At 36.5% G+C, this 13,517-nt stretch overlaps 1 protein-coding gene across 1 annotated transcript; it reads left to right on the forward strand.

Annotated features, from left to right (window-relative positions):
• The first annotated feature begins 3,089 nt into the window (after positions 1 to 3,089).
• On the forward strand, positions 3,090 to 13,105 carry LOC125866775 (probable RNA-dependent RNA polymerase 1). The gene is made up of 5 exons (XM_049547126.1): positions 3,090 to 3,243; positions 5,845 to 6,414; positions 8,391 to 10,255; positions 10,901 to 11,051; positions 12,104 to 13,105. Exons 2-5 carry the CDS (start codon positions 5,911 to 5,913, stop codon positions 12,923 to 12,925), a joined length of 3,342 nt encoding a protein of 1,113 aa, XP_049403083.1. The 5' UTR covers positions 3,090 to 3,243; positions 5,845 to 5,910; the 3' UTR covers positions 12,926 to 13,105.
• Positions 13,106 to 13,517: the final 412 nt, after the last annotated feature.

A 13,517-nucleotide genomic window follows, 5' to 3' on the forward strand; every position in this document is an offset into this window, starting at 1 on the left:
TCTTTTCTCAAATAGAGATAGTGCTCAAACTGCTTAAAACTCTTTTGGAAATCTCAGTTTCCTCTCATCTTAAATGTGAAAACATTTATAAACTTTTTTGGGAACACTTAGTTCCCTAATAACTTTTGAGAAATGAACTCAACTTTAAACTCTTGACTTAACTTGAAACTCGATACTCTTTACTCGACTTGAAACTTGAGACTCTTTACTTAGCTTGAAACTCTATACTCTTTGCTTGACTTGAAACTTGAACCTTAAAACGAAGTTAGAACGTTCAATAAAGACTCTTGAACAACTTTGAATACTTGCTTTGACTTACTTCTTAACTTTTAGACTTGACTTCTAACTTCACTTGACTTTGATCCGAACTCGCCTTGAATTGAATTATGGATTCAAGGTATATGATCACACGTTTACGAATGAGTTCTTGACGTTTAGACGTACCTTGGAGTGTTGGAAACAACTATGAAACATAGGTACAATGCCAAGGAACATGCATGAAAAAGTGGGGAATAAATGGGAAAGGTTAGTGTCCTTGGCGCTCTGAGAGGCGCGGGGCGCCAGACCATAAAGCTCAGAAGGGGCCTGCTGGCGCTCTGCTAGGCGCGCCGCCCCAAGGGCTGGACTTCAGAGTCCCTTTTGGGGGGAGCTACGCCACCCCTTTTCCCCGAAAACTCGACTTTTCTTCCTCCTTTGTCCAACTGTAAACCACCCTAACTTCAAGGGTTTCAACTCCAAACACTAAGAATCATAAAATCCCTCAGCATACAAGAGATTCATCTAAAAAACACAACCAAATCATGAACTAAACCAACAAGAACTTCAACAACACCAACCAACAACTTCAACAACACAACCAATCTTTTCTCGAAAATAAAACGAGTTTGGCGTGTGGGGAAAAGGGCCAACCCAACACTAAGAACTCACATAACTTAATAGGGATCACCCCCGACGAAACCACGACGATCTCCTTGCTTGCTCTTCTCTTTCTCCTCTTCTTCTCCTCTTCACTCACAAACCCTCACTCTCACTCTTTTAAAAGGGGAAAAACTGATCTAAAAATCAGTCTAAATCCCTAATATAACCAAAAGAATTGATTAGGGAAAAGACCAAAATACCCTTACAAATTCGGACTAAACTGCCCTGCCAACAACCCAACTTCCAATGGGCATAACTCACTCATACGAACTCGGAATCACGCAAACTCGGCGGCGTTGGAAAGATCACTCCATGAGCTTTCCAAACATAACTGGAAATACACCTAACTCATCTTGAGCTAGGAGTTATAACTGCTCAAAGTTGGCCAAAAACTCACCTTTTTTCCCATACTTGACTAAAATTTCCAGATTTTAAATTCTTTCCAAAAATAACTATTTCCAATTCTAAGCTTCTTCATAGCTATTCCAAAATTGCCGGATGTTACACTATGTATTCCCAAAAGAGTTTAAAATGTTTTTACATTTAAATAAGAACGGAAAACTGAGATTTTCAAAAGAGCCTTTGAGCTAGTGTTTCAGTATAGAGCCTTTGGGCTAGTTTTCAGTTAAAGAGTAAATGCTTTCACAATAAAGCAAGAGAGGAAACTTTGATTTCCAAGATAGCCTTTGAGCTAAGTTTTTAAGCACTAATCTCAAATCACAGAAAGAAGTATGTTTTTAAAACATAAAGAGCTAGTATATTTTGGGAGTAGTATTGAGCACCGATATGGGGGAGAGTTTAGACAACTCACAGCCCCCATAAACCATGTAGCCATCATGGGTAGAAAATGGTCATACTTTTTAGATGAATCATTTTTCGCATAGACTAGTGGATCCACTTAGTAGTTCAGGTCTTATACATGTGGCAAGGTATAGGATGCGGTGGTAGCGTGAGGAAGATCGTTGTATCATCACAATAGCTCTTATGTGATGGTTATCGGTTAGAGAAACTCCCACAACAGTATTTTGTATTTTTATATACATCAGATTGTTTGTATTTTTACATACATCTCAGAGTTATATGTATCTTTGCATACACACAGAGTTGGCATCATGTTTTTAAATAGCTTTTTTTTATATTGCACATGTTTTAAATTACTTTATATTGAAATGAGTTCAGTTATGTTGAGTTGAGTTGAGCCATGCAATTTCTTCAGATTCTTTTTAAGTTTATGCTTATGTTTTAGAATTCTCCTTACATGCTCGTACATTCCACGTATTGAGCCATTTGGCCTGCATCTTTTCATGATGCAGACACAGGTATTCGGGATCATCAACAGGAGATTCGTTGATACATTCGAGAATTCGAGTTAGCTATGGTGAGCCTCCTTGTTTTCGAAAGATTTCATTTACTTTTCAGTTTAGTCTGGATGTCGTGGGTCTTATCCCGGCTTTCATCTTTATCAGTTAGAGGTTTCATAGATAGTAAGTATAGTTGAGAAGCCTGTATTATTCATTTATTTTATTAAATGTTTTAAAGACTTAAGTTGCTTATTTTATGGCGAGTTGAATATATTATTTTTATTCTAAGTTGTTCATTTGAGTTAAAGTTTTGAAAAGTTGAGTTTGTTGAATTTTATTCAGTTTTAAGCTTTTGCATGCTTAAGTTAGTCTTCCGCTTGTAGTCAGCCAGGATGAGGGTTCGCTTGGGGACCAGCAATGGTTCTTGAGTGCCGGCCACGTCCAGGGTGTAGACTCGGGTCGTGACAACCAAACACTAAAGGATTTTTGTCATCTGTTCTAGTTTTGGTAGACAAAATATTTGATATCTGTTATTGATGGCAAATGGTAGATATCTCATGAAATTAATTGAGGTGCGTAAAAGCTGATTCGAACCTCCGTTAACTTTCTATCCTAAGAACATGAAATTCATCTTCAAGAATATTTAATATTTTAAAATATTTTTTTGGAAAAAAGAAAAAGAAAAAACATGATGGGGACTGTAGTGTTAGATGACTTAATTGATTGATTGTCTTACGTAAGTCTCAATACATCAGCAAACATCCAAACAAATCCCAAAATTTTCTCAATTGAATCATTGTACGAAAAAAAGGCAAGAATTATTGTACCCTGTTCAATTTTATACTTATAAAAAACTTTGAAAGCAAAAGCAACCAATTAGAATGATAAAGATGTATTATTTACTTAGTTCACTAGGGATTGACTCATCACTCCCCCCTCCCCTCAAGTCTTTGTGTGTTGTGTAAATAAATTTGGTTGTGCTTCAGTTTCTGGCACTACTACTGGGTAGTTTTATTTTTGCATAGTAAGTCTCTCTTTCAAAGACCCATGTGAATTTTTGCTTTGATTCAGTTTATTTTGTGTTGTTTATGTGTTTGGGGCTGTTGGGTAACTGTTTTCTTGGTTTGTGTGTTTTGTTGTTGTTTAAAGTTTGAATCTTTTTCATGGTTTTGTGAGTCTGACTGAATATATATGATCATGGGTGGTGAAATTTCTGTAAGATTCTTGATGGAAAGGCTGTTTTAACTAATGTTTCTAGTATGCTGTTTGTTGATCATTGGCTAAGAAGAAGCAGAAGGAAAAGTTAGCTTTAAAGAAGAAAAAAGAACAGACTTTGTCATCTGTGCAAAAAGCTGTATAAAAGAGAGTGTAAAACCACTAGATATGGCTTGAGGTAGTAGTAGTTTGCTAGACTGGAGAAGGTCAAGAAACCCCATTTAGCTAGATGATCGACTTAAATTGGGGTTGAGTTAAGTTCAAGTGTTGTATCTTTACATGGTATCACACTATTTGGGGTCCCGTGCAGGGGCGGACCTAGGTTGTGTTTAGGGGGTTCACCCGAACCCCCTCGATCAAAAAATTACGTTATATATATAGGACCAAATTCTAATTTATGTGTACATATATTAAAATGAACTCCCTAAAAACAAGTGAGAAGCTTTGGCTCAATGGATAAGGGGTTCAGGAGTGGCTTTTACGTTGTGGGTTCGAATCCCATGCGCAGCAATTTCTCTTCTCTTATTTTTTACCCTTTTTAATGCATGGAATTGGGCTCAACTTTTGGGCTTGGATTATGTTCTCTTTTTCATTATTTTTTCTCTTTTATGTCATTTTTTTTCTAATTTGTTTTTGTTTAAATTTATTAGACACGTTTTTTTTTTATTCTTCTTATATCTATTTGTCATTTTATTTCAACATAATTTTATGTACAATTCTTTAAAAATGATGAATTATATGTATAAAGATAAATTAGATGTAGTTGAATGAAGAAACTAAAAATCGTCAATATCCTTTTAATAACATATATTTAATAGAATTCATGGAATTTCCTTTCTATTTTAGAGAGATGGAAACTAAACTTATTTGATTTATTCGTTATTTTTTTTTCAACAAGTGATGACTAACCTAGTAAATTAAACTAAATGAACTAAAAAATTGACGATGCCATTTATTTATCTTCTGAATATGCATTATAATATTAGTAAATCTATACTTGCACACTTTTAGAGAATCTTGATAATTTTCCTAGTAATATGTGTTTGAATGGATACTAATTTAAAAAAAATTAAAATGTAAAATAAAGTAAAACATTACAAAATAAAAGTATAAAAAGCACAAGAAATTTTAAGAATGTTCAATGGAGCAAGGTAAAAGTAGGAAGAAATGCTTAATGCGATACGATAAGGTAATATAAATTTAGCGGATTAAGGTAAAATATTTTTCTTCTCCGTCTCACTTCCTTTTTCATCCTTTAATTTTCACGTGTTTTAGGAATTAACTTATGTATACAATTGATCCACTAATTTTTTTTATCAACGTAGCTTTGTTCTCAATATCTTTGATTAGTTTGGTGTTAACTTTTATCAACCAATGAGATACCTTGTACAAAAAGCATGTCGGGGTTACTACGCTCACCGTGCACTTACATTACCACATGAGCTTCTTCTTTAAATTTCGAACCCCCTGAGCTTAATTCCTGAATCCGCTACTGGTCCTGTGTAAGCTCTTGTTGGGCGTGGACATGTAGGGGGTGTTAGAGTGGGTCCCACATTGGTTGGGAATGGGTTGATGGTCATATCTTACCTGGTATTAGAGTTAGGTTCATCTTGTTTGGGCTCCCGGTGAATGCTCCAGTTGGCTTGGGCGTGAAGGGGTGTTAGAGTGGGTCCCACATCGGTTGGGGAATGGATTGGTGGTCGGTTTGTATGGACTTGGACAATCTTTTCCTTATAAGTTAATCTTTTGCGGTTGAGTTAGGCCTGAGTGTCATAACTTTATAGGCCAAAAATCTCAAATACGTACATCAATTAGGTTGATTTCCCTTTAGATTCGTTTTCTTCTCTTCTGTGCTGTCCTGTGAACTATAATTACACATCAACAGGCATAGTAAATGTAGTGGCTCATTCGCTAAATACTTCACAACTACATTAACATCTTGCTGTATTTAGTAGTCAAAAAACCTACATTTTTCATGTCTCACAAGTCTGGAAAACGTATCAAATAGGTGTCTAGTAGGTTGCTTATTTCTTTATATAGGTAGTCATAGTTTTGCATAACTTTGTGGAGTCTAGTTTTCAGCACATTAGGCTGAGTTTGCTTTTAGATATCCTTCTTATGGAGCAGTTTAGTTGCTTACATGGTCGATGGGTATGAAGCTCTGGGCTGTCCTCTAGTGAAGGTATGGCAAGAACACAAAAGATCAATAGTTCAATGCTCTTGCTTTTGGGTTCACTCTGTCTGTGTGAAATAGAAGGATGCAGCTAAATTTGAAATGCATAGCATTTAGGATTCTCTTTTACCTAGTAACTTTTGGCTCTTCTTTTACCTAGTATAGTAACACTTTTACCTTAATCTTGCTATCTTTGTTCTTTACAAGTATTCTTACTTGTGTTACACATGTATGTAGACTTCAGGAGGTATTCCAGTTGGTGATTAGCATTTGAACGTCGAACTGCACTTGGAATTTGGCTACATGGGAAAGACAATTCAGGTTTATGGATTCCCTGATCTTCTGCCTGCAGAAGTGGTCAAGTCATTCTTAGAGAAACATACAGGATATGGAACTGTATGTGCATTGGATGTTAAACAGTCCAAAGGAGGATCTAGAGCATTTGCCAAAGTTCAATTTGTCGACAACATTAGTGCTGACAAAATCATCAATTTGGCTAGTAAGAGGCTGTATTTTGGCTCTTCTTATTTGAAGGCTTGGGAAATGAAAACTGATATTGTCCAAGTGGCGTATGTGGATCACATCGATGGCATAACTTTGAATTTTGGATGTCAAATATCAGACGACAAGTTTGCAGTGTTGGGAAGTACAGAAGTTTCAATTAAATTTGGCATTGGATTGAAGAAAATTTACTTCTTTTTGTCTAGGGGTTCAGCTGATTATAAACTTCAGCTTTCATATGAAAATATATGGCAGGTTGTGCTGCATCGTCCATATGGTCAAAATGCTCAGTTTCTCCTCATACAGGTTTTTCAATTATTCCAGACCTTTAGCTATTGTTTTCATCCTTCTTCCTGTGCCCGGTCTTTGTGAATATTGTGACTATTTGATTATTGGTTGAATGGTACACAATTCTCTTGTATTGGGTTTCTTACTGCTTGTTGATCCACTTCTTTTGAAGCAAAATCATTTCTGCTAACATATATTTATTTGTTGACTTATGAACCATATGGAAGGGGTTGAAATCCTATTTATGAGAATTTTGACAATAAATTCCATTTCTAGAAACTGAACATGCATGAAGGCTCGACCCGACATTAAACTGGAAACTTACTTGCTACTGATCACGAAGTAAAGAAGCTTTAGAAAATACAAAGTACAAGTTCATAAGCATTAATAGCGGTTAGGCCCTCCTCAATATTGTTCTGCTTGAAGTCTTTTAAGGTTGGATGCTTGTGCGTTTATAAGCACTGCTATGTGGATAACCTAGCATCCTATCCAAAATCCTAACTAACATGCCAGATTTCCATATTCTCAGCCTATCTTTTGATCTGTCGACATCCTTTTCCTTTTATAAAGATATCTGTTGACATCCTTAAAGAGGAGTGTTCGAAATTCTTAACATCTTTCATGAATATTTGCGCTAGAACTTTTTTTATATAGTAGAATACCATGAAATGGTACTGTGAACATCCAAAATTCTTGAAGAACATGTCTTTCATTTTTTTTGCGCACGTTTCCATCAAAGTATAAAATGTTGATTTTCTATCTTCTTTTTTTTTGGGTAAAGTAATTAAATTGTATTGATTTTCTGTTAATATGCGCTCCTATTATATATTTAGAAATTACTATTACTAATGTAACTAGTGTCTAAAAACAAAAAAATTAGAAATTACTATTACTACTATTAATAATGGAGAGTCAGAGGAGCTTCTTGTCGTCCTGTCTACCGACCAAACGTATAATTTTGGAATTTTCCCTTTGAGTTCGCTATTTTTGTATTGCACTTCACAACAGCCGCAATAGATTCCAGACGGGAGAATTATAATAGGCTGTGCATTCAGACAAAATCATGTGCTTTTATTTTATCTGTTTAGCTTGGGAGGGTGTTTTCTGTACTTCTGTATTCGTTGTCCTTTCTCATTGGTGGATACAGATGCCTTTATTCAGTTTCCAAGTCACACTTTATAGTTTCAGTTATTTTTGGGGATATTTGGTAGTTAAGACATTCTAATAGTGCTAATGACATAATTTTTTCTTCCTTTATCTGTAATTATGATTTGACTTTCCTCAAGACACCTATTTTAAAGTATTGCATTGTTTCTAATCAGTTTTTTAACAGGCATGTACTCTGTTTATCATGTAAAATAGACTGGAAAATAACTAGGTGGAAAATGTGTGCATCATAGACTAGAGCCATTTGGATAGCCCTTGTCTGTTTAATTATATTATGTGCTTAGTTTTGATTAAAGAAGAAACGTTGAAAAATGGTTAAAGAACATTTGTCAGTTTTTCAAATTTATAACCTTGGTGGCCGGGTTAGCTTGTGTGCACCTCAACAAAGTCCATGGGTACCTGCTACCTCCTACCAACAACAAACACAGATACCGAGTTAACAATTTCTTTTTAACAACTAAAAATTCGTGATGATTAAAAAAATGTGTTAGTAAAGATGTTAAACTTGGGCCTGTGCTCTACACAGGCTTGGTACCACTGGTTAATTAAATAAACCAAGCTTCTAACTTGCGTTTTATATAAGTTAACAAATATATGTCCACAATTTTCAAATTTTTCAATACTTGTGACTTGTCTGCTCGTGATCTTTTAAGTTAAAGAACGTGAAAGCAACTTTTCTACTGTGTTTGCAGAATTTCCTCATGAGTATAGTTGCATCAGTTAATATATCGCTTCATATAATTGAATTCTGGTTAGATCAGTAGTCTACTTTGCTGATTTACGATAAGATTCAGTATTGACTTATTCATTCAATTTCTATGATTTAGTTATTTGGTGCTCCTCGGATCTATAAGAGACTTGAAAACTCCTGTTATAGCTTCTTTAAGGAAACTCCTGATGATCAGTGGGTGAGGACGACAGATTTCGCTCCATCTTGGATAGGGCTATCTTCTAGCTTATGTTTGCAGTTCCGTAGGGGTGTTCATCTTCCAAATTTCCAGGAAAGTTTTTTTCACTATACAGAACGTGAAAACAATATTACTTTACAGACTGGTTTCACCTTTTTCATCTCTCAAAAATCGGCTCTGGTTCCCAATGTCCAGCCTCCGGAAGGAATTGCAATTCCCTACAAGATATTGTTCAAAATTAGTTCTTTGGTACAGCATGGATGCATTCCTGGGCCAGCATTAAATGTCTACTTTTTCCGATTAGTTGATCCTCAAAGGAGAAATGTTGCATGCATTGAGCAAGCCTTAGAGAAACTGTACTATTTGAAGGAGTGCTGTTATGATCCAGTGAGGTGGCTCACTGAGCAGTATGATGGGTATCTCAAGGGTAGACAACCTCCAAAATCTCCGTCCATCACTTTAGATGATGGGTTGGTGTATGTAAGAAGGGTCCTAGTAACACCATGCAAAGTTTATTTTTGTGGACCAGAGGTTAATGTTTCCAATCGGGTTCTCCGCAATTATTCTGAAGACATAGATAACTTTCTTCGTGTTTCTTTTGTTGATGAGGAGTGGGAGAAACTGTATTCTACAGAGTTATTACCAAAAGCAAGTACTGGAAATGGTGTCAAGACAAACATCTATGAGAGGATCCTATCAACTCTGCGGAAAGGCTTTGTAATTGGTGATAAAAAATTTGAATTTCTAGCATTTTCATCGAGCCAGTTGCGGGATAATTCAGTGTGGATGTTTGCATCAAGACCTGGCCTTACTGCAAATGATATAAGAACTTGGATGGGTGATTTTTCGCAGATCAAGAATGTGGCAAAATATGCTGCGAGACTTGGTCAATCTTTTGGTTCCTCCACAGAGACTTTGAGTGTTCTTAGGCATGAGATTGAAGTAATTCCTGACGTAAAGGTTCATGGAACCAGCTATGTCTTTTCTGATGGAATTGGTAAAATATCTGCTGACTTTGCTCGTAGAGTTGCCTCAAAATGTGGCCTTCAATATACACCATCTGCTTTTCAGATTCGTTATGGTGGATATAAAGGTGTTGTGGCTGTTGATCCATATTCATCAATGAAGTTATCTTTGAGAAAGAGCATGTCGAAATATGAATCAGACAACAATAAGTTAGATGTCCTTGGGTGGAGCAAATATCAGCCTTGTTATCTTAATCGTCAACTGGTTACTCTCTTGTCTACACTTGGAGTGAAAGATGATATTCTCGAACAGAAGCAAAAGGAAGCTGTAGATCAGCTTGATGCTATCTTGCATGATTCTTTGAAGGCACAGGAGGCTTTGGAATTGATGTCTCCTGGAGAGAACACTAATATTCTCAAGGCAATGCTAAATTGTGGTTATATGCCTGATGCTGAGCCCTTTCTTTCAATGATGCTGCAAACCTTCCGCGCATCAAAGTTGCTCGATTTGCGGACTAGATCAAGAATATTTATTCCAAATGGAAGAGCAATGATGGGATGTTTGGATGAATCCAGAACCTTGGAATATGGTCAGGTGTTTGTTCAGTTTACTGGTGCTGCACATAGAGAGTTTTCTGAGGATTTACATCCATTTAATAACAGCAGATCCACCAACTGTAATTTCATTCTCAAGGGAAATGTGGTTGTTGCAAAAAATCCATGCTTGCATCCTGGTGATATTCGTGTTTTAAGGGCTGTAGATGTTCCAGCGCTGCACCACATGGTAGATTGTGTTGTATTCCCCCAGAAAGGAAAAAGGTAAATTTTACGTTGGAAACCTATTAACTGTTTACTTACGTGTAATCTTATAGAAGGCTTTACCATTTCTTGCCTGGTCTTACCAATGCTCTAATCCAAATTAGTTTCAAAGATAGTCAAATTGACTCTCGGGAAGCAAAAAGTGCCAGAGGGAGTAATTGACTGTCTTAGTTAGTTAGGATTCACTTGTATAATATCCCCTTCTCATGAGATGTAAAGGCACATTGAAATACGAAGAAGTCTTTTCTTCCTTCCCATATTCTACACCAACTTATGGGTGGAAATCATTTTCCTACTGGCTACACAATTATTTCAACTCATAACTTTGTATAAAAGCTCCAGACTAGGTATGTATTTCAACTGCCTCCCTACCTCTGAGGTAGAGGTAAAGTTTGCGTACACTTTACCCTCCTCAGACCCCACTTTGTGGTATCTTACTGGGTATGTTGTTGTTGTATAATTCAGCAGTACTTCATCTATCTGGAATATTCTCAATTTTTGTTCATGGAAGAATTTTCAAGTGTGAACTTTATTAATTGCTCTTTCTAGTAAAAGTGTAAAACTAGCTTCCATCCTTGTTAACTGTTTCTATCTTTATTTCTTTTTCACGGCATTGTTACTTAAGTGTTAAAGCTTTGATGACAGACCTCATCCGAATGAATGTTCTGGGAGTGATTTGGATGGAGATATCTACTTTGTTTGCTGGGATCAAGACATGATTCCGCCAAGGCAAGTCCAACCGATGGAATATCCTCCAGCACCCAGCATACAGTTGGATCATGATGTCACAATTGAGGTACCCTTAGTTTCGAACAACTAGTTTTACTTCCAAAATTATCATGCTTCTGATGCATCACTATGTTCAACCTTTCTTACGGAGAATTGGCATGGTCTTGATATTTTTTTTTCCTTTTAATCTTTTTTTTTTTATCAACGCTTCATATTAGTCCCACTTATTCTATTGCTGAGATTACCTTCTCCAAGACTTTGATTCAGTCGAATCTAGTTTAGTGTATGAGTGTTAGGTGCATCAACTACAGACTGGTTACTGTACTTTCCTATTGCTGAGATCTCCTTCTGCACAGCTTCGTGACTGGATAGGCACATAAAACCAGAACTGCTGACCAGACGTCATTCTTTCACCCCCTTCTTTCTCCTTCTCTAAGATTTTTCGATTAATGAGACAAAAAAGGAAGAGATCAACACGAGTATTGCAGTAAGAGCTGAATGCCTTAATTGTTTATTTTCACTATATTTTCATTATTGTCCAATTTCCTTATTTTGGATGTACAGCTAACAGCATTGCCTTTGTGCTGTTTTCTTTGTTTTTTACATCAATAAAATTCTCTACCCATAAAAAAATTAATGAAGGAAAATATACCCTGAAGATAAACAACTTGTAAGTGACCAAAGCCATAAATAAAAAAATTCTGTTGTGTCAAACCTGAAATAGATTCTTCTTTCCACTTTCTTATTTACCTTATCAACTATACATGTGAGATTCATCTTCTAAGTTTATTATTGTCTCGTTCATGAGGGGGATCAATCCTGAGAGTCCCTAAAGTTTGTGGAAGTGTGCTCATTCTTGGTTTTTTTACTTCAAATCGCTGATTTTCATATCAATATGTGCCATAGGAGTTACGTCTCTGATGAAAGAGCACTTACACTCTTGAATTTGTAGTAGGGAATGAACTCTTGAAATCATACTTATAAGACGTGTAATGCAATACAAGTACTGAGGAACTCTTTATTATTTTTTGTTTGTTGTGGGGGAGGGGGGATTGGCCAGTATGTGCAACAACAGTGCAAGTACTGAGGAACTCCTTTTCACCTGTCTGCCTACTGCAGGAAGTTGAAGAGTACTTCACCAACTATATTGTGAATGACAGTTTGGGAATCATAGCAAATGCCCATGTCGTATTTGCAGACAGAGAACCTGATATGGCCATGAGTGATCCATGCAAAAAACTTGCTGAGCTCTTTTCAATTGCAGTGGACTTTCCAAAGACTGGTGTTCCTGCTGAAATACCATCTCAGTTGCGCCCTAAAGAATACCCAGACTTCATGGATAAGCCAGACAAGACAACCTATATCTCAGAAAGAGTTATTGGAAAGCTTTTCAGGAAAGTGAAGGACAAAGCACCTCAGGCTAGCTCTATTGCGATCTTCACAAGGGATGTTGCAAGGAGATCATATGATGTTGATTTGGAAGTTGATGGATTTGAAGATTACATTGACGAAGCTTTTGACTACAAAACTGAATATGACAACAAGCTGGGTAATTTAATGGACTACTATGGCATAAAAACGGAGGCTGAAATACTTAGTGGTGGCATCATGAAGGCATCAAAAACTTTTGACCGCAGAAAAGATGCTGAGGCCATTAGTGTTGCTGTGAGGGCCTTGAGGAAGGAAGCAAGGACCTGGTTCAAGAGGCGTAATGATATAGATGACATGTTACCAAAGGCATCGGCTTGGTACCACGTTACATATCATCCTACATATTGGGGTTGCTACAATCAGGGGTTGAAAAGAGATCATTTCATTAGCTTTCCCTGGTGTGTTTATGACCAGCTAATCCAGATTAAGAAGGAGAAAGCACGTAACAGGCCAGTTCTCAATTTGTCATATCTCAGGGCTCATCTGAGTCGCAAATTAGTGTTGAAATGAGATTTCAGTCAAGCATTTAGCTGATATATATATAATGTAATAGAGTGTGATCATAAGAAAACTGCTATGCCTTGTTAACAACCTTTTGTCTTTAAAACTGCATGAACCTGTAACATATATGCAGTATTCTTAGAAACAGCTGTACAGCTAAGTACTAATATGTATGTGATTTGAGTTTTATCTCTCTTGTCAACATGGTTCATATTATGTTTTTTGTATTATGCACAACCACAATTCCTTTCTTGATATCCATGAGACATTATAAATTACTGAAATTTTGGATGACAGGACTGATGGATAGTCTATCATAAACAACCTCTCTACCCCACAAAGGTAGGATAAAGGTTTACGTACATCCTAGCCTCCCTAGAGCCCCATATGTGGCATTATTCTGGGTATGTTGTTGTAACACTGATGGATAGAGAACTTAATAGCTCGAGGCTGCAGCTGAGAACTGAACATCTTTATTTGTGTTAGCTGGGGTAAATTGACCAATGGATCACAAAGTTAGCATAATAACTCTTGCTAGCTCAGACAGCAGCAACGACATCAATGGTGAAATTTCAGCAATATGTTTTTAACTTGTCTCCAT

Source organism: Solanum stenotomum, chromosome 6 (genome assembly GCF_019186545.1).
Source record: "Solanum stenotomum isolate F172 chromosome 6, ASM1918654v1, whole genome shotgun sequence".
NCBI classification, from domain to species: domain Eukaryota; kingdom Viridiplantae; phylum Streptophyta; class Magnoliopsida; order Solanales; family Solanaceae; genus Solanum; species Solanum stenotomum.